General features: G+C 37.7%; 1 protein-coding gene across 1 annotated transcript in view; it reads left to right on the forward strand.

The window, feature by feature from the left end:
• The window catches only part of MAOA (monoamine oxidase A), an 86,512-nt gene that overhangs the window by 2,422 nt on the left and 58,598 nt on the right, over positions 1 to 25,492 (forward strand). Inside the window, exon 2 of the mRNA XM_032756758.2 lies at positions 20,079 to 20,173. Coding sequence (XP_032612649.1) covers positions 20,079 to 20,173 — 95 coding nt within the window. The remainder of the gene's footprint in view (positions 1 to 20,078; positions 20,174 to 25,492) is intronic.

Below are 25,492 nucleotides of genomic sequence, written 5' to 3' on the forward strand. Positions count from 1 at the left end.
TGCAGGAAGGCGTAGGGCATTTATTGTCCAAAGAGAATCCCTTTATGAAGCAGGGGCTGAGTGCCCTGTTGTATCCTCCTTCCTCCTTTCACTAAGAGCTCCCACCACCTGAATCTTGTCTTCTGATGAGCCAGTAGGTGGGCCAGGGTGCCCCTGGTCCTGGCTTGGATTTGTGGCTAACCAAGTGAGTGGTGCATGAGGCTTTCCAATATCTTCCTGGAAGCCTCATCATGATTGATATATTGTCACCTATGTTGCCGTCATTGGTAAAATGTTTGAAAATTAGGAATTTTGTTGCCTTTCAGCCCTGGCTAGAATACCACACTGACCTATCCTCCCCCCACTAGGTGTTAATAATTTCTGAGTTATCCCTGCAGGATCTGATTCAGAAAGAGAAAGATGATGGGAGGGAGTAAGTAGAGTGGCCCCACAGTAGCCATTTTTATATATAAATCTTTCGAGGAGACTCTGAACATGCTTACAAATTAATGTTGGATAGAGATAGCTTTATCTGTACCCAACATTGTTTATCCTGAACAGGCCAAGAGAAGAGATTGGCATGAACTGTTGCTTTGACAGTTCCAGCCAGTACCAGCAAAAACATACATGTATGTTGGAGCATCAGAGGAAAGCAGCTCCTGGTGGAGAGTAAGAAAAAGGAGTATTTCACTTTGTTTCTCTTTATTTATTTGTGTATTCATTTATTCATTCAAAAAACACTTGTTGAGTACCTGCAATGAAGTGGGCTGCTGTTTCTCAAAATCTGGTCCCACTAGGCAAGCCTCCTAAAAGCAATATGGTTGTAGATCACTGGAAAATAAATATGATGACAATGTGTTATATATACATTGACTAGGGGTTCTGGGTTCTCTCCCATCTCCATACCATCTGTATTCTGCAATTCAGAGTTCTTTCTGGGATTTTATTCTTAGCCTTTTTCTTGTTCAGTCTCCAGAATTCCTTAAGGAGCATTTTTTTTTTATATTTCCTCTGCCTGATTACCTGTTCTTCCTCCTTTTCTATACTTTATGCTCAATACTTGGTCATTAGCAGAGGTGAAATTACCATGTAGCTGATAAACTTTATGCTTTATGGTCTTATAACTGGAGGTATCTTCTGGTTCTCATTCTAAATAAATAACCAGTTTCATACTCAGTCCTGTATTTGCAATTTTGCCTTCTTATTTCTTAGAGAGGATACCCAAGTTATATAAGTTGTAGGTCCCACAAAACCTGAATCTGTCCATGGTCACTCTTAATTATTAATTTATTTCCATTTGGGGCAAGTAGAGGGCATTTCTTGCACAGCAGTTCACACCCCTATTCCAGAGGCCAGCTTCAGTGACACTGGAAAAAGCACTTGGCTTCCTCTAATGCCATCTCCATCAGTCAGATCTGAGTGATTTTAATACTCAAACTGACCAGAAACATTGCTTTCTATCTGTGGTACCTTCCCAGATGGTTCACAACCAAAATGAAAGTAGTTGCAAGTGTGGCTCATGTTAGAGCCTGGACATAAACTGAGTGTTTCATGAGCGGGTGAGAAGCATCACTTCCCAAGCATTCTTGTGAATTCAGAAACATACCATTTTTGTGTGTGCTTGGCAGTATCCCATGAATTACTTAATAGTCCCTGTGGCAGTTTTATATGCCTTTGGATGTTCTTTATAACTTTTGTTAGGACTTTCACACTTTGATAGGTTACCCACACATTCATAATACATCACCAATCCATAGCATCAGCAGTGTTATTTCTATTATATCGCCCCCAGAATAGTACATATTCTAAGTGACATTATTCAAAATTGATCCATATTAGCAACATTATTTTTTTAATAACTCTCTCTACACAGAGAATAGCAGCATCTTGATGTATCTTCTTTTTTGTCATTATAAAACATAAAATAGACTATGTCTTACAACCACAAACCCTTTTTATCCGCCTAACCACCAATTAAATAATTATATATAGTATGTTAATAGTTGAGAGGGGAAATAACCCTGCTGATTTGTTGGTCTAGTGATATCTTTAAAATGCTCTGGTCCTTAACCATCATTCATCATCTATCACCCATTCCTTTTTGAAACTCCTTTCATGTTTTCTGCGGTGCTATTGGATCCTGGATTTTTATCCCATACTGATTGCTGCTTTTCCATCCCTTTCATTGCGCTCATATTCTTGCAAACATCTGGTTTTGAAAGGTTCCACTGTTCATCACTTTGGGGCTCTTGGTACCCTCTCCCTCTCTTTCTCATTCTAGGACTTCAGCTGTCCCTTATCTGTAGAAAACTTTCAAGTCTCTAATTTGAATCCTCTTCTTTCCCTGAACTCCTGTCCCATAGCTTATCTGCTCCTGGCTATTTCACGATTGAACACTTTAGGTTCAACATGTACCACAGCTACTGTGCTAGCCAATCCAGCTTCTTTTCCTCAGTTCCTTGACTCTGTTCTTAGCACCACCATCCCTTCTATAATTTTTGACATAATCTTTTCTTTTATCTTCTGCACCCTTTTAGCAGATCCTTCTCACTCTTCTTTGGGGCTATCTCTCTTCTCCTTTCTCTATGATGACCTCCCTCCCCCCATCGCCAGGACAGACTCTTTTTAAAAAAAATTTTGTATAAATGTAAGGGATACGACTGCAATTTTGTTACATGGATAGATTGCGTAGTGGTGAAGTCTGGGCTTTTAGTGTATTCATAATGTGAATAATGTACATTGTACCCATTAGGTAATTTCTCATCATCCTCCTTCCTCCTGCCCCCACACCCTTCCAGTCACCAATGTCTATTATTCCATACCTCTATGTCTGTGTGGGCACATTATTTAGCTCCCACTTATAAGTGAGAACATATGGTATTTGACTTTCTATTTCTGAGTTGTTTCACTTAAGTTAATGGTCTCTAGTTACATCAGTGTTGTTGCAAAAGCTCTTGACCCCTGAAGCTACCTGGTTATGACCCCCTTCCCAGTGGCCACCCTTTACAATAATGGCTCTCCCTTTATGTCCATCCTGCATTCAGTGTTCTCCCAGACTTGATTTTTCTTAAACACTGCTTTCATCACCTTGCCCCTCTGCTCAGGGCCTTCAAAGGTCTCCTATTAGCAGCCTCCCAAACACCTCCCTATCCCGCCCCCCATCATGACAAATAGCATTTCCTACTATTTTCCAACATGGGTTTGAGCTTTAGTCTCACTGCCTCGTTTCCTCAGGCTACACTACGTTTATTTTGTCCCTTCATGCCTTTTCTGTTTTTATCTTTCTTAACATGGAAGTGCTTTTCTCTTAAATTTATATTCTATCTATCCTTCAATACTTGGTTGAAGATCCTTTCCTTGATCACTCTGGCTCCCATTGATTTTTCTCTCCTCTTGTAGAGCTTGTAATCTGTACTTAACAAACAATTTACACTTATTTTCTATCTCTTATTTCATGATTTGATTTTAAGGATAATGGCTCAGTCACTGAATTCAGATGCTAGTTCTTACTCTTGAGCTGCCACAGATACAATAAATGACAGAAAACTAGCAGTGGAAGATTTTTAAATCTGCCCTCAACTGAGAATTTCTGAAATGGCTCTCTTTAGTAAAGAAAAAAAGGAAACAAGAAAAAAGCCCACCTCCAGGGGACAATGTATACTTCCCTCATGAGTCTGTTTGGAATTTGAGTCTTTGGGTCAAAGGGGTTTTAAAAGGCAATCTAGTCCAATCACCTAAGATTTTAATCTTCTTGACAGCACCTCGCTAGTGATTAGGGCCAGATGGCTATAGCTTTGAACGCATTTAAGGACAGGAAATTTTCGATCTCTCAAAGCAACTCTTTACAAGTAGAGGTAGCTCTGGCTTCTGGTCTTGTTTAAGCATTTCAAGAACCTCTACCTATGTACTAAGCAGTGACTGGGGATCATGGGGAAAGAAAAAGGTATATAATGATGAGTAAGTAACATCCCTGTACATAAGGTACTTCTATCTTCTGGAAGAAGTAATCAAGTGGGTGAATAATTGACATGAATACAGTGAGATAATAATTGATATGAATATAGTGAGATAAATATCAATGCAGTGAGATAAATATTAATGTTTTGAATTTGAACAAAGTGCAGGGATCTTGAGAGATAAGTAGAATTTTAACAGGTAGAGATAAGAGGATGGAAAAAAAGACATACCATACAGGAGAGACTAGAGGAACACAGATACAGTCATGAGGGTGTAAGCCAGACATGAGCAGTGCTTAATTTCCCAATGGTGAGAGTTCTCCTATGCCTCTAGGTATGTGATCCTGGTAGCTATTGAGATGACCCCAGTGTGCCACGTCTACCCATGATTTTTGTTCCTGTGTGAGCTGTGAATGGTTAGTGAGAGCACAGTGAAAATGCCTTAGTCATAACGCTGGATTGTCCTGGGTGAATAAAGTGTTTCTTCATTTTTTTTTTGCAATTAAATTCCAAGTGTCATGTAGAAAGACCTCTTCGTGTCCAAATAGTGTTTAAGCAATAGAACTCCTCTCTATTTTTGTCCATCAGCTGAGCTCTGCTAAAAGAATTGAGAACACTAGCTGCCCAGAATTCAGTGCTGTATAAAACCAGCAGGAATGAATTTTTCTTATCTTCTGAGAGACAGAAAAGCCATTTTGCAAGAGAAATGACTAATGTTCAGCGTTAATTGAGTCCACAACATACCACAATTTCCCTTTTTGCTGAAATATATCACCCGTAAAAATTATTCTGCTAGGACCATTTTAGGCATTTTAACCCAGAACTTGGCAGCATGTACTGTGTGGTTTTGCAGTGATTAAGAAAAGCTTCCATTTAAGAAATGCCACTTATTTTTGGTGTCTTAGTTATTTAAATACTCTGAGGTTCAATGTGGGTTGAGCATTAATTTTGTGCTGTTTAGGACACTTCTATGCCCCTATTTTATATTTTATTTTTCTAAAAAATAAACTAGGGTGTTTTTACTTCATAAACTTTTTAAATACTGAACAAAGAATACAAGAATTACATTTATTTGTGTTCTGATTTTTTTTTTTTTTGAAATCTTCATGGTTGAAGGAGCTTTTGGATTTATCTGGCATTAAATGGGAAATTTTAGCATTTAGTCAATACTAATTGATTTGAATTGTTACATAATCCTCAGCTATTGTGAAAAATGTATTTAACAATAGATCTAGGTATAGCATAATTGCATACATTACAGAGACCAATAATGGAGAAAAAGAAACATGGAACACCATTATTGGTGAATATTAGGTCACAATCTTTGTGCAGTTGTGGCACAGAAATATTTTAACCTATGAAAAATCTTGCAGTATTTGCATTCAAGTGTACTCAGAAAGACTAAGGTTGTATTCTAGTTTTATATTACATATAGGGTGCCCAGCCCTGTGATTTAGAAAGTGTAGACACCCGATAAATAGTTGTTAAGGAATATACTTGTATGTGTGAGATGTATAGATTTCATAATGATAGGTTTTTTTTTCATTGTAATTAGAACTTCAACAATTGAATCAAAACATTTTCTAAATGTTGTGAGCATTTGAGACAAATTGATTGTTGGGACTGTTTCTCCTCCTTTATTATGACAAATATTTTATATTTTTACCAGCAATTTGTATTTTCCTTCAAACAATCTATTTCTTGTTATGTTGCCATCTGTCATTGTGTATTAGGGAGATTTAAAGTCTTTGAACTGTGGTTTTGTCATCCAAGAAGTTGGATTAAGTTATATGTGATATATCTTCTGGTATGGATTTTTAGTAATTAGTCACTTCCATGAAGATCCGTCTCTTTAGCTTTCTTTCTTGGACCCTCCTCAACGTTTTTTTCTTCTATGCTTTATTCTGGGAAGAGTTTGCATTATCTCTCATGCTGACATTGTTCACAAATTTAAATCAGGGCCTGGGTCTCTCCACAGGTGCTCATTCACATGGCTTCTCTGAGACTTTGTTTAAAAACCCTTTTCTAGTTGTTGCTAGGTGAAAGTAAACAAAGCACACTCAATAACAATATTTAATCGATTGATTAAGTAAGAGTGCTAACATAAAAAACAGATGATAAGATTTAAGAGTTGAAGTAATTATATATTAACCATGTCCAAGGGTTATAGAATGGTGGCCTGTAAGAGCCCAAAAGGACTGAAACAGAGGCTCAGAGGGGTCAAGGAAATTACCAAATGCCACAAAATTCTTAGCTGTCTAACTTGTCCTTGGATGCGTAAAATACTGACTTCCAGGACAGTGCTCTTTCTGTACCTTACCTCACTGGACTTGCTTTGTCAGATCATCCATAGATCTGCAGTAAACCTTATTATTGCTTTACTTTGAAGGTTGATGCTCTAAAGCATAGGGACTACTGCTTGACAGTAATTTATATATTATAAGATATCACAAGGAATGTTATTGCTTTCCGAACATTTAAATTTAAAAATATGGGGCACCCTATTAGATAAAATGACTTTCATATGACAAATCTATTTCCTTTTTGGAAAGTCCATTCCTAGTGCATTTAGGATATGTAGAGATTGTTGGGATCAGTGATTCTTGACCTTTTTGACCAAATGTCTCTTGGAAAATCTGATGAAAGCTATTGGACCTTTTTACCAAAAAATGCATATTTTTACGCATAGATGTTTTTCTCCTCCGCACCAGGCCAATGTTCTGGAAACCTCTTCTGTGTCACTGTCCTAATAGTGTAATTATTTTTAGCTGATACTGAGACTTCATGAAAGTGGTGAAAAATATTTCAGAGGATTCATTACATCATTAGACAGTTACTAGTAATGAATTTTTAAATAGACCATGATGAAGAGTCAAAACATTCAGGCTGGAAACAAAGGCACCTACATTTGCTATATTAGGTCAACGATAACTAGAGAAGTGAAATTGACATGTTTTGAAAAGAAAGAATTTGGGAGAAAACATTGGTGAAGGAAATGGAAGGCTGTGGTGGTTGAGATGATTTCTTTTAGTAGTTTTCAAAGATTGTTTATTTAAAGTATCATTAGCCCATCATCTATTCAGTGACTTGTGTGAGGCATAGACTCTATGTAACCTCTGTGTCACAGGGGTTACAGAGATGAGCCTGAAATGCTCTTCAAAGTTGGTTCAGAGGTCCAATGTCAGCACAGAGGAGGGAGGAGTTAATTCCACCTGGAGGAAGTGACAAGGAAAGGATTTCATGGAGGAAGTCCTACTCGACAGCAGTGTCATAGATTTTGGATAAATTCTGAAATGTAATGAAGATGACCTTTAAGGTGACCGTTTCCAGATTAAATGAGTTAGCTTGGAGCTGTGGCCTAAGTTGAAGACCATTTTCTTGCTTGTACGTATCTGTTCATTCATTCAGTAAATATTTGTCAATTGTGCATCACTATATGCCTTGGGTAAAATTTGTGGGGTTTGCTCTCTGCTTTTCTGCTTTGGGCATATTGCCTCAAAAATGAAATGCCTCTTCGAAAATCTGATGAAATCTGATTGCCTCAAAAATGAGGCAATATGAGTTGATATTTGACCATACTTTTTATTGCCCTTGGAGTGTTCAGTCCAAGAGTCCAAATGTGCAGTTATGTAAGAATTCTTTTGGCCAGAGACCACTTCACTGAATAATAGAGAATTAACTTAATGTATCATGCAGTGTACTCTGTACAATTCCTAGGTGATGATACATATCAAAGTTGAAGAAAGATGTCACTTTTGGGAATAAAGAGAAAGAACTAGGCAGGTATACAACATAGCTACACTAAAACCTTGCTCCAACATGCTCAGCTTGTGCTCTGGGCATTGTTCACCTAGGACATTGCCTTTGGGAGTTTATTATGCTATTTGAACAATCAATCTTATAAGAGATTAAACAAGCTTTCCTGAAGTGTGTTTTCAGGTATACATTTTTTTAAAAAGCAGAGGGTGGATAAACGCTGAGTTAAATGGGTCTTTTTGCTGCAGGACTTCTCAGGACCATATGCCAGTGTGCACCAGGCATTTCCCAGAAGGAGAAACAGTATATGGTGTCTCAACTTCCATGAACATTGATACTTCTCCCCAGAGCATCTTTCTTGAGGACTCATGCTCCATAAAACATTTAGGGAACTACAGCCCATCCTAGTGTGCAGAGTCCAGGGACAGCAATATGGAGTGTCCCTGGTGTATTTTAAGTTTCAATGAAAGAATGGGGCGAATAATGAATTAAGGGGTAATTGCATTCCCTAACTTGGGTGAGATCCTTTTATCTAAAGTGGAGATGAATGCTGAACAATAATCTAATAAATTAGGACTGTCTAGACAACCAGTCTGTTGAATTCAGGGCAAATTGAAGTTAATTGTTAGCTTTCGTCTGTTTATTACTTGAGACAGCCCTATCTTTTTTAGCCTATCAAAGGGATTAGAAGATTTGGCCTTTCCAAAAGCAGAGAATTATGTATCCGAAAGGAAGTACAAAATACAGATGGGCATAGGTATAGATTAGATAGATAGATAGATAGATAGATAGATAGATAGATAGATAGATAGGAATGGTTTTATGTATCAAGGGCAAGTTTGTGTGTACATTGATATTCTCTGTTGTCTTCTGCCAAAAAGCACAATGCTGGTTCAAAGATCAGAGAATGTGCTAGCAGCATTTAGAATCTGCTGACTTACTTAGGCATAAAGGAATAAAGGACTTACTTAGGCATAAAGGCATAAAGGAATAAATATTGCCTTTGGACTGAACACTCCAAGGGCAATAAAAATGACATGCCACCCTATCCTTGTCAATGTTTCTTAGTTGCTTGAGATAAATATATTCTAGGTAGCATTAGAAACTTCCCTGTTGCCCTCATCCACATAAGCATGATTTTGTTTTCTTGGTATGTGGTTCTTCTATTCATTGCAACAAGCATTTGGGCACCGCAACATGCAGGCTCCATCCTAGGGATGTAAAGATTTGTAACACATTTCTGTTTTTTTATGACACACATTTAGCTCATTTATGCATCTCAAGATTAATGCATCTAAAACAAGACACTTGATATTTCCCCATAACTCTTCTTCCCCTGGCTGTTTCCAACTTAATAAATGGTACCACCATTTAACCAGTTGCTCAGGTTAAAAAGCTTGAATCCATTCTTGGTTCCTCTCTTTTTGTCATACACCATGTGGTGTATGCACCATTCCAGCAGCAAATCCTATTGGCTGTAGCCTCAAAATATGTTCTGTATCTCGTGGCTGCCCACAACAACTGCAACCACAGTTATCCCCACCCAAGCCATTGTGGTCTTTTGCCTTTGTCCAAGCCACCATGATCTCTTGGCCAGAGATCTGCCTCTTTATTAGTCTCTATACTTCCTTCCTCTTTTGCCCCATTACAGTCTGCTTTCCTCACAGAAACCAGGATGATCTTTTAAAAAGTTAAAATAAGGTGAATCACTCCCCTACTTATAAGCCTCCAGTAGCCCGCATCATACTTAGACCAAAACCTAGAGTTTTGCTGTGGTCTACAAGACACTCAGTCACTTAGTCTCTTCTTACTTTTCCAGTCTCATCTTCTCCTCACTAATTTCCCTTTGGCTGTGCCAGCCTTACTGGTCTTTGAGCACATCAGCCTTTTTCCTGTCTTCCCCAGATACTTGCATGGCTTACTTCCTTTCTTCATTAAGATCTCTGCCTTTGTTCTCACTCATAGGTGGGAATTGAACAATGAGAACACTTGGACACAGGAAGGGGAACATCACACACCGGGGTCTGTCATGGGGTGGGGGGCGGAGGGAGGGATAGCATTAGGAGATATACCTAATGTAAATGATGAGTTAATGGGTGCAGCACAACAACATGGCACATGTATACATATGTAACAAACCTGCACGTTGTGCACATGTACCCTAGAACTTAAAGTATATATAAAAAAAGATCTCTGCTTTAATGTCACCTCTCAGATGCATTCACTGATGACCCTGTGTAAAAGCACTCCCCACCTCCATGGCTCACTCTCCCCTTACTCTGCTTTGTTTATCTTCATAGCACTTAATATTTCCTTAATAGTTCCTAGTCACTTAATATTTATTCCTTTATTTGTCTCTCTTCTGCATAAAAATGTAAGCTTCATGAGGACTTATATTCACCTGTATCACAGCACCTAGGATGATGCCCGGGACTCAGTAAGAGTGCAATATTATTTGATGGGTGAATAGATGAAGGAATGACTTTAGCTAGGTTTATGATACTTGTGAAGGGGTAAGTATATGTACTTGCAGAAAGAGTCCATTGTTATCCATGCCTTAGATGCTTCTCATGAAGACAGCCCACATTTCATATATCTGTAGGCTGTATTTGAAACATTTTAAGCAGAAAAATAATTTGGGGTAGCAAAAAATTCTTAATGTTTGTGTGTGCTAGTTTTCTCTTTGCAAACACAGTGATGTTCTACAGGAAACATATATATGCAGTACATTCAGGTGAGTGTATATTGAAGGATCACTCTTCATTCTACTTCAGCCCCAAGCACTATACCCCAAAAATAACTGCTATGATAGTTTATTGTGTATCCTTTCAGATATTTACTGTGCAAGTATGAAGTATATACATTTTTTTGCTATTCTACAATGGGCCTATACTATATACAGGAAATCTCAACTTTGCTTATTTTACCTTATTTATTTCAAAGAACTTTCATTCTTTTTAATAGTTGTATAGTATTTCAAAGAATGCCTCTACCACATCCTTGTATGTAGCTCTTGGAGCACATAGGTAAGTTTATATGTAAGAGAGCTTACTAGGGTTGTAATTGCTGGATCAAAGGGAGGTCCATCTATAGTTTTGATAGCTAATGACAACAAGGTTGAATCACTTTACTTTGCCACCAACAGTGTAAGACAGAATCTGTTTTTCTGCATCCATGTCAATACTATGTTTTAACTATTTTCATTCTTCAACCCAATAAGCCAAAATGGTACCTTATTTTGATATTTCTCCAGTTATGAGATTGAATACCTTTTCATTGAAAGGCATTTACATTTCTTCTGTAAAAGTTTATGTTCACATTTTTTTTTTTTTTTTTACCTATTTTAAAAGCATGTCTGGTCATTTTTTCTTATTGATTTGTGAGAACTTTTTATATTTTGAAGAAATGAATTCTTTGTTGAATGTTGCAAATATTTTATTTTTATGGGTTTTGTGTCTTGCACAGAAAGCATTCTTTATTCCAAGAATATTACTTTAGAAAAATCTGCCCTACTTTATTCTAGTTTTTTTAAGGTTTTTATGTTATGCGTTTAAATCTTTCTTCTGAGTTTATTCTGAGTAAAGAGTTAGAGATTCTGCTTTACTTTTTTAATTTCCCCAAATCAGATGTCTCAACACAATTTATTCACTAAACCAGGATTTACCTACTGATTTGTATAATTTAGGCTATTTCTATACCATATGCTCTTATTTCTCTGTCTCTCTAATCTTGTACCAGCACAACTCTTTTTACTGTAGCTTTGTCATACATTTTAATGAAAAGTTGGGCTAGTTATAATGCTTTTTCAGGAATTTCCTGGCAAGCTGGCCATGCTATTTTTCCATGTGAACTTTAGAATCAGGCTTTCTAATATAAAGAAAAAGTTACTAGTATTTTAATTGAGATTTCATTACATTTGTAGATTTATTTGGAGGAATTAAGGTCTTTATAATACTATTTCCTTTTATCAAAAAATAACTATTTTTCTGTTCAAATCTTCTATTGTGTCTTTTGGTGATTTTGAAGATATTTTTCAGGTTGATTTTTCAGAGCTCTTGTTGAGTTCATGTTGCTCTAAGAAGTGAGCTTATTTTTTTCCATCGTATTCCAATTCATTGTATATAGGGTAGATATTTATCTTTTAATATTAATTTTGGCTGGGCATGGTTCACACAGCTGTAATCCCAGCACTTTGGGAGACTGAGGCGGGCGGATCATGAGATCAGGAGTTCGAGACCAACCTGGCCAACATGGTAAAACCCCATCTCTACTAAAAATACAAAAAAAAAAAAAAAATAGCCAGGTGTGGTGGTGTGCACCTGTAATCCCAGCTACTTGAGAGGCTGAGGCAAGAGAATTACTTAAATCAGGGGGCAGAGATTGCAGTGAGCTGAGACCGCACCACTGCACTCCAGCCTGGGCAAAAGAGCAAGACTCCATCTCGAAAAAGATAATAATTTTTAAACTAGACACCTTATTCCTTGAATTTTCTTTTTGTTTTTCTTTCATTCATTTATTCATTCCTTCTCATCAATTTTCCAGGCTAAGTTTCCACTATCCATCCACTATGATAATTTTCTCTCTTCTCTAATTTTTATGCCTCATTTCACCCTTATCTAATGGCATTGATTAGTACTTGCCAAATAATGTTAAATAAAATTGGTAATGGTGGCATTTCTACCTTGTTTCTGATTTTAATGCTACTGTTGTTTCACCATTAAGCATAGTGTTCAAGTCAATCACTCCAAAAGCTCTGGAAGCTCTCCTAAATCACTCCAGGCAAGCTGGTTTAAGGACCTCCATAGCACCTTTTCTTTACCTTTATTGTAATCTGGAACACAAGAACTTGAGAATGTGTTTATCTTACTGAACAGTGTTGATGTGTTTATCTTACTGAACAATGTTGACAAATTCTGTGTACATCCTCAAAGAAGTACTTTTCCACAGATCACCCTCTGGGAAACACAGATTTAGAGAAATATGTGATCAACAATACCAACCGTAGCATAAAGGAGTTTAAGGATTGAGACAAAACCATGAGGCTTAGAAAAAAGGAGGTCATCAGTGACCTTAAGGATAATGGTAATGATGATATCTCATACTAATGGTACATTTACCAGGCATCAGTCACTTGGCTGAGTAATTATACATGTTACTTTGTTTAATCTTCACATTACCCACCAAGGCAGAACAATTATTATCTCTGTTTTATAGCTGTGGCAACAGGCTGAAGAAACTTTCTTAAGATTATCACATGGTAAATAATAAAATGTGATTGCAAATTGCACTAGCTCTATAGCAGGAGCTCTTACACATAATACTAGGAGAATAAATCCAGAGCCTGCCCCAGGAATGTTTTGTTTGACCAATTCATTATGGGATTTTTGTTTTGTTTTGTTTGTTTTTAAACTGTGAATGCCTTCAGTAGGCATACATGCCATTGAATTTGTGAGTGTTTTTGAATTGCAGTTTCTGAAGTTTTATAAACTCCATTCATTCATTAATAAATTATTTCAACAAATATTTCCTGAGTGTCCACTGCATACCAGGTACTATGCTAGGCTCTGGAGATACAACAATAAGCAAAAATGAGCAAAGACCCTATTTTCGTGTGGGCTTAATTAAATAACATACAAAAAAAATGTGTGTGTGTGTGTGTGTGTGTGTAGTGCCAGGTAGTAATGTGTACTAAGAAGAAAAATAAATCAGGGCAGCAGGGACAGAGTGTGACAGATGACTATATTGATTGTCTGCATTGATGGTGGGGTCACTGGGCATTTTTTATGAGGAGTACACCACATTTTCAGGTTTATTCAAGTTAGGAAATGGAGACACCCGATCACGTGTTGTAGAAAGAAAAGCAGAAATCACATAGTAGCTGAAAAGGGTGGCATGAGTCAAATTGAGGAATTTCTTACTTCTCTGTGATAGAATAATGTGAATATTCTTGAAGAAATAAGATAAAGGAAATGGCCCTGGGAGAGGTGGAGAAGGCAGGGCTAAATGTGGAAGCCAGGTGCCAAAGTGACAGTATGCCTGAGATTTATGCCTTGGGAAGCAAAGGGATTATTTCCTCAAAGGCTTCATTGCACAAATTAACTCCCAAGGTATGCTATGTGGGTAAAATCATCTCCTATACCAGTTCTCTGGGGACAGCAACCATTTTGGGTTGTTGGAAGCATTGCAGAATTGGTGGTAACACAGTTTCTATGGGCAGTTGCTTTAAGAACCTAGAGCTTGGTTTGAGGTTGCCATGGTAACACCACTGCTGGCTGCATACAACATCTCACCCAGGCTCTCTTGATCTAATAACCAGGACCCACATTGCCTTGAACTCCCTTAAACAAGGTGTGCTTTTAGCAGACTAGCTTTTTTTTTTTAACTTCTCTGATAAATCCATTAACCTATTTTATTTTGGTTTCTGTAAATTGCAAATGATTGAGGAGAGAGAAATTAGGAGACGAATTGTATTGTTTTAAACTCATCATCCCGATTTAGAATACTTAATGCAAACTAAAGATCTGCTTGTGCTATGATCTGCTGTCTTCCTGTTTTCAAGTTTTTGCATTTTGAAATCTATCATATCTCCTTGTTCACACAATAAGGCCTTAACAAACTCTTTGTGAATGTAGTTTCTCTGACCTCTCTACTCTCATAGAAAACCACAGGATACTCAGGAGTCTTGGGCTCTTTTTTTCCTAATGAGCTCTGTTTGCCATGGTTTGGGAGAGGAAGAACTCTGAGTATAGGGGACGATACATTTTGCTAGTGTTCACTTAGACCTCTTCTCTCAAAAACATGGGTGAGAGAATCACAAATTTTTGACACTAGGATACTTGAGAGTTTGGCCCAATGGTCTTTTACCAAGATGGCCCCACATCTCCTACATCCCAATGATGAGCATAAACACTTGCTGATTTAATAGACAATAATGTTAGTAGCCTGAAATCACACTAGTAGTTTGAAACCCATAATGAGGGTGCATATACACCATAGAAATCTAAATACTGTGAAACAGTCCCCGCTTCCCACTACTGGACTGGTTGTTAATCATTTACAGGCATACCTGTATCAAACCCTTCCCTTATCATGCGGGTGGGGAGTGGTGAGAAACAAGCTTCTTATCACTAGATTCTATGTGGGCATTAAATGATGGAAAATGAAAGAAAGGGAGAGCTGTAATGCATAATGCTCTTCATTTTTGTTTAGTAATTTATATTACTTTGGAACAAGATGAAATAAAAGATTTAAGATGAGATTTTTCTCTTTTCATAATAAAATGTGAAGAAATATTTGATTACAAAAGCTATCTTTATAGTAGCCACATTTTATTTGGTGACTTGCCTTCATACTTAAGAATCTTTTCTAACAATTTTATCCCATTTACAAAAAAATGCTCAATAAATATTTCAAAAGATTAGGTCAAAAGCCCTTAAACTAATCTGTAGGGTTGACAATTAAGATATCATTTTTTTTCTATAACTGATCATTGAATTTTGTAGTGATGAGGGAAGGGTAGAATGCATAGTGAGTGACACACAAGTACAAAAAAGAGTTGGTTATAATCCAAGACTTACATCTTAAAGTAGGAATAATCTTTAGGTTTTGCCATTCAAATCAGCAGATAGCCACAGTTATTGCATTACAAAAGATTTCTGAGCTCCAAGTGTTTGCCTGTACTTTGACTTACTAAGCATTCAAAAATATTTTCCTAACAGCATCATACTTTTATTTTCATATTGTATATATTTTAACCTTTAAGTTATCATGGAAATTCCTTAACAGGGTCTTCTTCCCAGTAAACATGCAAACTGAAACATTAGCACCCATTTATTCAGCATCTTAGAAGTATGCTTAATATAGTAGATTTTCCTAAATAACTTAAACCTTCACCCTTCAAATTCTAAGACCTTTTAGAAACCATTTCTCTGAAATCCTTTTTAAATATTTTAAACATATTTCTTATTTCTTAAACTAAGAGTTTAAACTCTCCTTGCTGTGATAGGGCTAATCGTTTTTCTGCAATGTAGAAACAACTACTTTCACCAGCTTTTAAATTTTATTTAGTTATATCCTTAAATGCCAAACTGCAAAATGACCTTTGTCACTGGTGTGGTCATTGTATTGGCTCAGACAGCCCTGCTCCCCCCTCCCCTTTTAGTTTCTTGAGTAGTGTTTATTTATTATTGGCACTGAAATCCATTCATAAAACTTGTTTGGAGTTACATACTAGATTCTATTTTATTAAGACTCTAAGTGAGGGTGTGAGAAGTAAAATCCTTTGCTTTTCAGAAGACTTTGTTGTGGTCATATCAGGCACTTGGAATATGGAGAAAATGAAATCTACTCCAAGGGATGGTTGTGAGAGGCAACAAGGAAAGGCATATGAAATGAATCTGTAGGATGCTACTGAGAGGTCCCTTTATGCACACAACTGCTACAGGCCCCACCACTGTTGTTCAAAGTTCCCCACTGCTCCATCCCTTTAGGCAGTGTGGGGAGAGCCAGTTTCTTCTCCTTATAAGAGGAGCTGCCAGAGCAATTCTAGTAGACCCTTGGGTATATTTATCTACCTATCTACCTTAGTTAGGTTGATGAAAGGGAATGGGAAGAAATAAAAATTTTGCATCCGAGTTTCTCTGTTTTTAAATATGGAGTATTACTTTGAGCCTGAAAATGTTCATCACTTTCGACTTAGTAATCTCCCTTCTAGAACTTAACCCTAACAAAATAATCAGACATAAGGAGAAAGATTTATGCATAAACATATTTTTCATCTCACCTTCATCCCATTTTTATGTTAGTCAGCACAACCTTTGGCTGTGTTCCAGAAAACATATTGCGCCAAGACTGGCAGACATTGGTTTGAGTTTATTTAGCTGTCAGGGGATGGCTTTCTTTGTGAGCTGATTCCACAAATTCATTACATACTTAAATCTTTGATGGGCATCAGCAATGTAAGAGTAGTGTACTTGAAGAGCTCAAAATTGCACACAAGCATTAGCAGATAGCAGTGCTGAATATTATGGTTTAGACTTAATATCTTTTAAGATATTTTAGATCTTGTAGACCCAAACTCATCCTTGATTTGGCTATGTGTATTCTATGACATTCTGTATATGAGTAAAATACTGGGTTCTGTGAGAGCAGGCATCAAGATAGAACTAGTTGTCTAAGAGATTTATTGTGGGAAAAGCCCGTGAAGGATAAAGAGAAACGAGAGCATGAGTAGGGAATAAAAAAAAATAGGGTAGTCCTGTATAATTTCCTACAATTTGGATTTCGTTCATTTCATCCCAGTAGTATTATTTAACATGTTCCTCTGTCCCCTAAGTATCAGATACAGAGGGCTGATCACATTAGAATTTAATTTGTTCCTTCCTTCCTTCTCCCCTGTCCTCCCCTCTATCCCCTCCCATTCCCTCTCCTTTCCTTCATTCTTGCAAAACTACTTCATAGGTGATGGTGTGTGCTTCCATCAAGAGGCAGATAACATTTATCTCATCTGTTTTTCTGTGTGTGCTAGCAGCTTGATTATCATTATGCTAGATCCATTAATTCATTAGGGGTTGCAAAATGCTGACATTTGAATTATTTCTGTCTTCACTTACTAACTAGCATGCTTTTATACAGAGAAACTTCCCCTCATTAGCTATTTGGTTGTTTTGAGGTTCAGCACAAATAGGAAAGGTAGGATGAATCCTAGATTTTTTCTTTTGCTTACCATTTTTCAAAATGGTAAGTTGATTCCTTAGCATTTTCCAAAGGTGGAAAATGAGAGTTTTTGTGTTTGTTTAGTATTATTATGAACTCATGGATTTAAGCCATTGTAGTTGTTATCTTTATTTGACCCTCAAATTATTTCATCTTTGGCCAGTAGGAGTTTATATAGATAGGCTCCTGAGTCTTTTTGACAGAATCCTAGTAGTCTCTGACAGCCTTCTTGCTTTCTGGTATGATTTAGTGTTCAGGCTCATCTTGTACATTTCCTGCCTCAGATCTCACTAGGTCACAAGCCATAGTTCATTGTAGTGAGAATTGATTTTTTAGAAACAACGCTCTAACTGTTGGGAGTGTTCATTGCTACTGGGTAGGTTATTTTTTCTAGACCTTTTCATTGTACAAAACTAAGAAATATTTTTTTAAAGTTAGAGTATATCCAGAGATCATACTTATAATTCCAATTTATATCTAGGACTACAGGCTTACTACTTCATCTCATCATTTTTTACATCTGAATTTCTTTATCTCCATGCTAAAAAACCTGCTTCTCAACAACACAAGCCTCATTACTCACTTGTTTTATCACATACTACAAATGTAACAGCCTTGGGATAACAATGCTAATACTAGGACTAGCTAAATTATTATTGAAAAAAATGTGAAGTTCTTTTTATCTTTAGGAGATATACCATTAGAAATGAACTATCAAATCCGTGTGTTTTAAAATCAGTTAGAATAGTTCTTCTCCTCAACCACTTGTATACATATTTAGGTATTATTCGTATCACTTTACTAATCTTGTCTCTGGTGCCATTCTTATTTCCCTCTACCCTAATATAACTAGCATTTTCTCCCTGTATTATGTTTATCTCTGTAATAATGAAAAGTTTATGAAAAGTATAATGAGAAGTATAAAGTTAACTAGGAACTAAGACAGAATTTGAAGTACAAAAATGAATGCAGATTTAAAAATAAATGTATGCACAATAGCACTATATATATATATACGTATATATATATATATATTTTTTTTTTTTTTTGAGATGGAGTTTTGCTCTGTTGCCCAGGCTGGAGTGCAGTGGCACAATCTCGGCTTACTGCAAGCTCCACCTCCTGGGTTCAAGCAATTCTCCTGCCTCAGCCTCCCGAGTAGCTGGGACTACAGGCACCCGCCACCATGCCCAGCTAATTTTTTGTATTTTTAGTAGAGATGGGGTTTCACCATTTTAGCCAGGATGGTCTCGATCTCTTGACCTCGTGATCCACCTGCCTTGGCCTCCCAAAGTGCTGGGATTACAGGCGTGAGCCACTGTGCCTGGCCTATATTTCTTTGTGAGCTGAGAGGTCTTAGAAGCAATGACACCCTAGTAGCAATGAGCACACCTAGAACCCAGATCTTGGTTTCTAATACTGTTCTCCAGTAAAAGGGACCAAAGCTCATTGAAGAAATGCCTGATTCTAAGGCTGTGGCAGAGAAAGATATGATGAGTCTGGAGCATTGTGTAGTACCAGAAAGGAAGGAAGTGCTCAAACACACACACAAAATGATAGGGGCATGTCAAAGGGGCATAGGAGCCAACTAACAGAACTCCTAATAACCATAGCTGGAAGAATTTGAGCAACGAAATAAATGACATAGTGTTGGATTATAATCCAAAGTATAAAACAAATATCTGCGAGTCCATATTGACATATTAATAAGTAAATGATTGAAAAAATCAGTAAGTGAGGAGAAGAGACACATCTCCAGTGCAGAATTCCAAATAATTTATATAGATACTCTACCCTCAAAAAGCTGGAACATACTTCCCACTCCTTCATTGTGGGCTATGCATAGCCATTCTTTCAAAGAGTACAGTATGTTAAGATGGGAAAAAGAATAAGTCTAGTGGAAAAACTTGACAAACACTGCCTTAGCTGGGTGATCAGATCAAGGTCAACATCAGTGATAAATCATGCTTGTAGCATGCACCCTTGATATAATGTTAATCTGCAATACTTCCTTAATTTTTCTGGTATTACTATGTTGGGTTTAAAAATTATTTTATCTATCCTGAAGGCTTTTAATTACAGGTGAAAACCTGTTCTCAGCTTTGTTTAAGCTAGTGAAAAAAGTATGAAGCATGGTTTCTACCTTATGGTAACTTAGAAACTAGTGAAGGAAATAAGATCTAGCAAGCATGTAATCAAAATATAAATCATAGGACATGATTATACAGGATTTTTAAGTTGAGAAAAGCAAAGCATAGATATCCTGAGACCTGGTGTAGCTAGAGGAAGTTTTAAAGAAAATAATCTCTTCTGTTAATACTATCAGGATTTCTGGATGAGGGAAATGATAGGGATTGACTTAGAGGCTCAAAAATTATCTAAATACATGATTATCACCAGAAAACAAGATATATATATTTTAAGACCATTACATTTTGTTTCTGTTGACCAACTGAAATGCAAGATGACTAAATTAGTTATTTTTGAATCCCTTATTATAGATAGTAAAAATTAGTGTCTCATTTAATCACAGTGTGGTCAGAATTTATTAGAAAGATAGCAAAATCATTGGATTGTATATGATACTCTGCATTTATTTGATGTGTAGACTTGGTTAAATCTTGGATTTTAAGCATCTGAATGTTACATTGCTCTCTTTTGTTTTTCCTTTAGGACTATCTGCTGCCAAACTCTTGACTGAATATGGCGTTAGTGTTTTGGTTTTAGAAGCTCGGGACAGGGTTGGAGGAAGAACATATACTGTAAGGGTAAGTGATTTTAATACTTACATGTAATATAATATCTCACTCAAACTACAAGTGGCACCACTGGAAATCACAGGGCTAGAGGAGGTTTTAAGAGTTCATACAGTTAAGCCGTTTGTTCTCCATAGCCCTAAAGTACTCCCATCAAATAAGCGTCCATTCTCTAACGTGTACGCACTGAAGACTGACAGCTTCTGACTTTCAGTGGAGTGAATTCAACAAACATGAGCAAATAACTTCAATACAGTGTCATAATTTCCATACTAGAGATGTAAATGAAGTGTGTAGTGTCTCAGATGGGATAATAGTTTGGCTGTACTGGAAGTGACTATACACCCACAATACACACAGACACACACACACACACACACTTAGATTCCTTATTTATCCAATGACACACAACTTAATAGAAATGTGGTGGCAAAAACCCAAAAAACCAAAAACAAACAAAAAAAGAAATGTGGTGGCTGCAGTAAGCAGGAACAAATGTAGCGTATTTTTGCATAACTTTTCCCTTGGCCCTTGTTCCCTAAGAAGTATGCTGCTGCCAGAGATACTCCTCAGGTCGCGTCTGGCTACATATAAGAAGGAAGCCCAGTTCTTGCTACATCGCTGCTTTTTTTATACTTGGGCTTACATCACCATTCTGGAAAAAATGCATGCTATTATTTACTACTATTAAGGGAATGGTTGCAGGTGGTTGACTCTGTGGGTACTAATGAAAGTACGTAGGGAGATAACGAAGAGTGGGAAGGAAATAGGGGCAAAGATGGAAGTTTTTGCACATAAAAGTGGGGGAGAAAGGGAGAAGAGCCAGAGAGAAGTAGTAGAGGCAGAAGAGGAGGACCAGACTAGACCAGCAATGGGTAAGTCAGTGGACGAAAGAGGAAGGGGTGCTCAACAGTCAACTGACACAGTATGAAGGCAAACAAAACAAAACAAAACAAAACAAAAACTCTCGCATTTGACAGTTAGAAGTTCATTAATTAATGAGCCCCTTTGCTAGAGTGCACAAATTGAGTGTTAAAGACTAGGGATTGAGAGTAAAGACAAAACTAGACTGTTGAAGTGACTGGAAAGAGAGGAAGCATCTATCTAACTAGAAGATGCTTCCTTTAGACTAATAACGGAATGGCGTAAGCAATGCAAACATTTGATTATTTCACAGAAGTCTGGTGGTAGATAGTCCAGGCTGGTGCTCTTGCTTTTTGATATTGTTTCTTGTCTTTTCTTTTCTTTTTTTTTTTTTTTTTTTTTGAGACGGTGTTTTGCTCTTGTCGCCCAGGCTGGAGTGCAGTGGTGCGATCTTGGCTCACTGCAACCTCCGTCTCCCGGGTTCAAGTGATTCTCCTGTCTCAGCCTCCAGAGTAGCTGGGATTACAGGCACCCCCCACCACACCAGCCAATTTTGTATTTTTAGTAGAGACAGGGTTTCACCGTGTTGGCTAGGATGGTTGCGAACTCCTGACCTCAGGTGATCCACTGGCCTTGAAGCCTCCCAAAGTGCTGGGATAACAGGCATGAGCCACCGCATCCAGCCCTGCTCTGATATTCTCTGCATGTAGGCTTATTGTCTTGTGGTAACAAGATGGATGCTGAGATTCTAAGCATCAAGTTCTCATTCAAGGCTGAAAGGAGAGTGAAAGGGTGGCACTAGCCTTGTCTGCAACTAAGCTTTTCCTTCGCCAAAAGACCCCAGCAGACATTTGCTTTAGTCTCATTGGCTAGAATTGAGTCACATGGCTACCCTCAGCTGTCAGGGATCCTGGGAAAGTAAGTATTTCACAATACTAGGCTACATAATAGAAGCAGGCATGGGAGAGGAAATATCAATGGATATTGGAATAGCCTACAGACAACATTTGAATTAGGATTTCATAGCAGCGATTTCAGCCACATTATACCATGCTACCCTTCTGTCATTTGCTTCCTACCTTTTTAGATACAGGGATGTATCTAGGCCTATTTCTGCTTTGCTCAGCTCTAAGGGTGCTGTACAGCCTTGCTATGCAAAGTGTCATCTGTGGGTCAGTAGCCCCAGAATCAACTGGGATTTTGATAGAAATGCAGAATATCAGGCCCTGACTCAGAACTGCTGAATCTGGATCTGCATTTTGACAGCATCTCCAGGGAACACTATAGAAGTGCTACTCTGTGGCATTTGTTTGCTTGCTTGCCTTAAATTAATGCCAATCTGGATTAAATTTTCTGAGTGTTCCCTTAGATGTAGTCCACTGGGAAGCTATTGGTCTGGGAGTGAGGAGACTGGGATTCTAGCCTCTGTACTGACTTGACATGATGTCTTGGATAAGTCCTATTAGCACTTTACACCTCAGTTTTCTCATCTGAGTAATAAGATACTATCTAAATGTCCTTGAAGAAACTCCCTTCCATCTTCAAATTCTAATTGAAGGCAGCATGTTATAGTACAAATGAAGAGTTGCATCTTCTGCCTGTATGCCTTTATTAGATATGATTCTTCTGTCATTTTCTGAAAAACATTCCTTCATTTTGGAGATAGTTATTAAGTTGTCCCTTAGCCCTATTTTTCTTATCTCTAAAACCTTTTGGTTATTAAACAGGAGCATCAGTCATGTTGTGGATTTTCAGTTAAGAACAAGTTTCTTTGTATAAGGGAAATGAGAATTCCAACATACTTGTCCCCATCTGTGTTATTGGCCCCAATTACTTTGCCATGCTCTGTCATTTATATATGTCAGCACCACACAGGAACCGTTATTGTCTATTCAGCATGATATTACACTCCCCTTAGGAATGTGAGAAAGGAATCTCTGAAATGCTCAGAAATTGGGACTTAGCATTTATACTCCAAATGATGAGAAGGAGAAAAAGAGGGCTTTAAGAAACAGGCATGGAGGCCGGGCATGGTGGCTCACGCCTGTAATCCCAGCACTTTGGGAGGCCAAGGCAGGTGGATCACTGGAGCTTGGGAGTTTGAGAACAGCCTGGGCAAAATGGTGAAACCCCATCTCTACTAAAAATACAAAAAGTAGCCAGGTGCAGTGGTGTACACCTGTAGTCACAGCTACTTGGGAGGCTGAGGTAGGAGAATCAGTTGAGCCCGAAAGGCAGAGGTTGCAGTGAGCCGAGATTGCACCATTGCACCCCAGTCTGGGTGACAGCAGTGAAACCCTGACTCAAAAAATTAAAAATTTTAAAAAAGGAAACAGGCATGAAAATTGTATTTAATAAGAAACTGAAGCAAATATTTTTAAGATTGCTTCTAATAACATAATCAATTAGGATAATTTTGGGAGGAGATGCCATAAAAGCTACTATGGATCTCTGAGTACCAGAATGTCAAATTTGGTATTACCTGGCAAGCTGTTCAGATGCGTCTTCCATTAGTTCAGAACTTCTCCGTTTTTCCTAATGTGATTCATCCATGATTCTTCAGAGTCAAATTAATAAAGTTGAAATGCCGGCAGGGCTGCCACAGGGTTGGTGTATTTGTTTCCAATATTGTTGCATGTTTGTGGCCTCTTCAAAGGCTGAGTAGTGAGATCTAAATCAAGACCCCAAAGACTGAGATGCAACATAGTAAAATACAGTGTTACCGCTTCTAGTGTCTTCATGCTGAATTTGAGGCACCTCATTTAGAATGTTCTTACTTTGTAAAGGAACATTCTGCAAAATGCCTCACTCTTTTTACTGCTTCATTTAGGATTATTTGCTTTAAAGATAGTGTCAGCATTCTAAAGACATCATGTTTGGAAACTCCCAGGAGTCCCCTTGCTGTCTTTGTTAAAGCCCAGAAATTTATTGGAGTACTGATTCCAGTTTTGTTCTTTATATCTTAAAATGGATGTTGGAGATTAGAAAAGGTTTGAAGGACAGTACTGATGGTTACTAAAAGAGAGAATAAACATTATATAAGGGCACATTAAAGAAGTCACAGAAGCACTTCATTTCTGGTATTATGGCAGAATGGAAACCCTAACTCCTCATTGAAATAAGTAAAATGCTGAATATAATATGCTGTGCTCATCTGACATGGAAGTTAGAAATTTGTAGATCTCCTGGATGTTGCATAGACATCTCAAACATAACACATCCAACACTAGACTTCTGATCTTCCTCAAGGCCGCTATTCCAGCCGCCCATGTTAGAAGATGGCAACTTTGAAAAAACTCAGAGTCATGCTCAACACTACCAGACCCTCATTTGTTTTGTCAGGAAATTCTGTTGGCCCTGCCTTCAAAACATATCCAGAATTCAACGCTTCCCACCACTTCCACTGCTATCCCCTGGTGGGAGCCACCATTGTATCTCTAGGCCAGATTACTACAGTAGGCTCCTGATTTTCCTGCTTTTACTCCTGCCCCCTACATTCTGTTATTTCTTAGTGCGTCAGTGAGAGTGAGCCTTTCAAATGTAAGTCAGATTTTAGCATTTCCCTGCTCAAGACCTTCCAACGGCTCCCCTTCTCACTGACAGCCAAAGCCTATGTCCTTGCAATGTCCTGTGAGGCTTTACGTGACCTGCTCTGCTAATAACCTCTGTAACCTCATCTTCAATTTTTTTCCTTGCTCACATCGTTCCGGCCGCTTTGGCCTCCTTGCTATTTCTTGAATATACCAGCAGACTTCTGTATTACAGTCTTTAGATCCATGTTACTAGGAGTGTTTGCTTTTTTTTTTCGAGATGGAGTCTCACTCTGTCGCCCAGGCTGGAGTGCAGTGGGACGATCTCACCTCACTGCAACCTCTGTCTCCTGGGTTCCAGCAATTCTCCCTCCTCAGCCTCCTGAGTAGCTGGGATTACAGGCTCACACCACCATGCCCGGCTAATTTTTGTATTTTCAGTAGAGACAGAGTTTCACCACGTTGGCCAGGCTGGTGTGTTTTAATTTCTACAGCTGGAATGTTTTTCAGTTATTTTTCGTCATCACTGCATTGTGGTCAAAGAATGTTGTTTTATGGTAACAATCCTTGAGGCTCACTTTATAACCTAGCAAATGCATGGTTAATATCCAAAGATCTTCTAATTTCTGCTTGAAAAGAACATGTAGTCTCTAAAAGCTATATGCGGTGTTTTACATATGTCCACTAGAATAAGCTTAATTGTGCTCCTTCTTTTTTGTTTGCTTAATCTATTATTCACTTTTAAAAGTATGTTAAAAATTCTCTATTCTACTGGGCACTTATCTTTGGTTCCTGTCAAATGTTGCTTACATTTTGAAGATATATTACTCAGTTTGTACAAGTTTAAACTTGTTTAGCCTTCTGGATCTTTTAGCATTATGTAGTGACGCTTATTTCACTGAGATTTATTTTGTTTAAGGTTTTCTTTGATATTAAT

The sequence above is a fragment of the Hylobates moloch genome, unplaced genomic scaffold (genome assembly GCF_009828535.3).
Source record: "Hylobates moloch isolate HMO894 unplaced genomic scaffold, HMol_V3 SCAFFOLD_7, whole genome shotgun sequence".
Classification (NCBI taxonomy): domain Eukaryota; kingdom Metazoa; phylum Chordata; class Mammalia; order Primates; family Hylobatidae; genus Hylobates; species Hylobates moloch.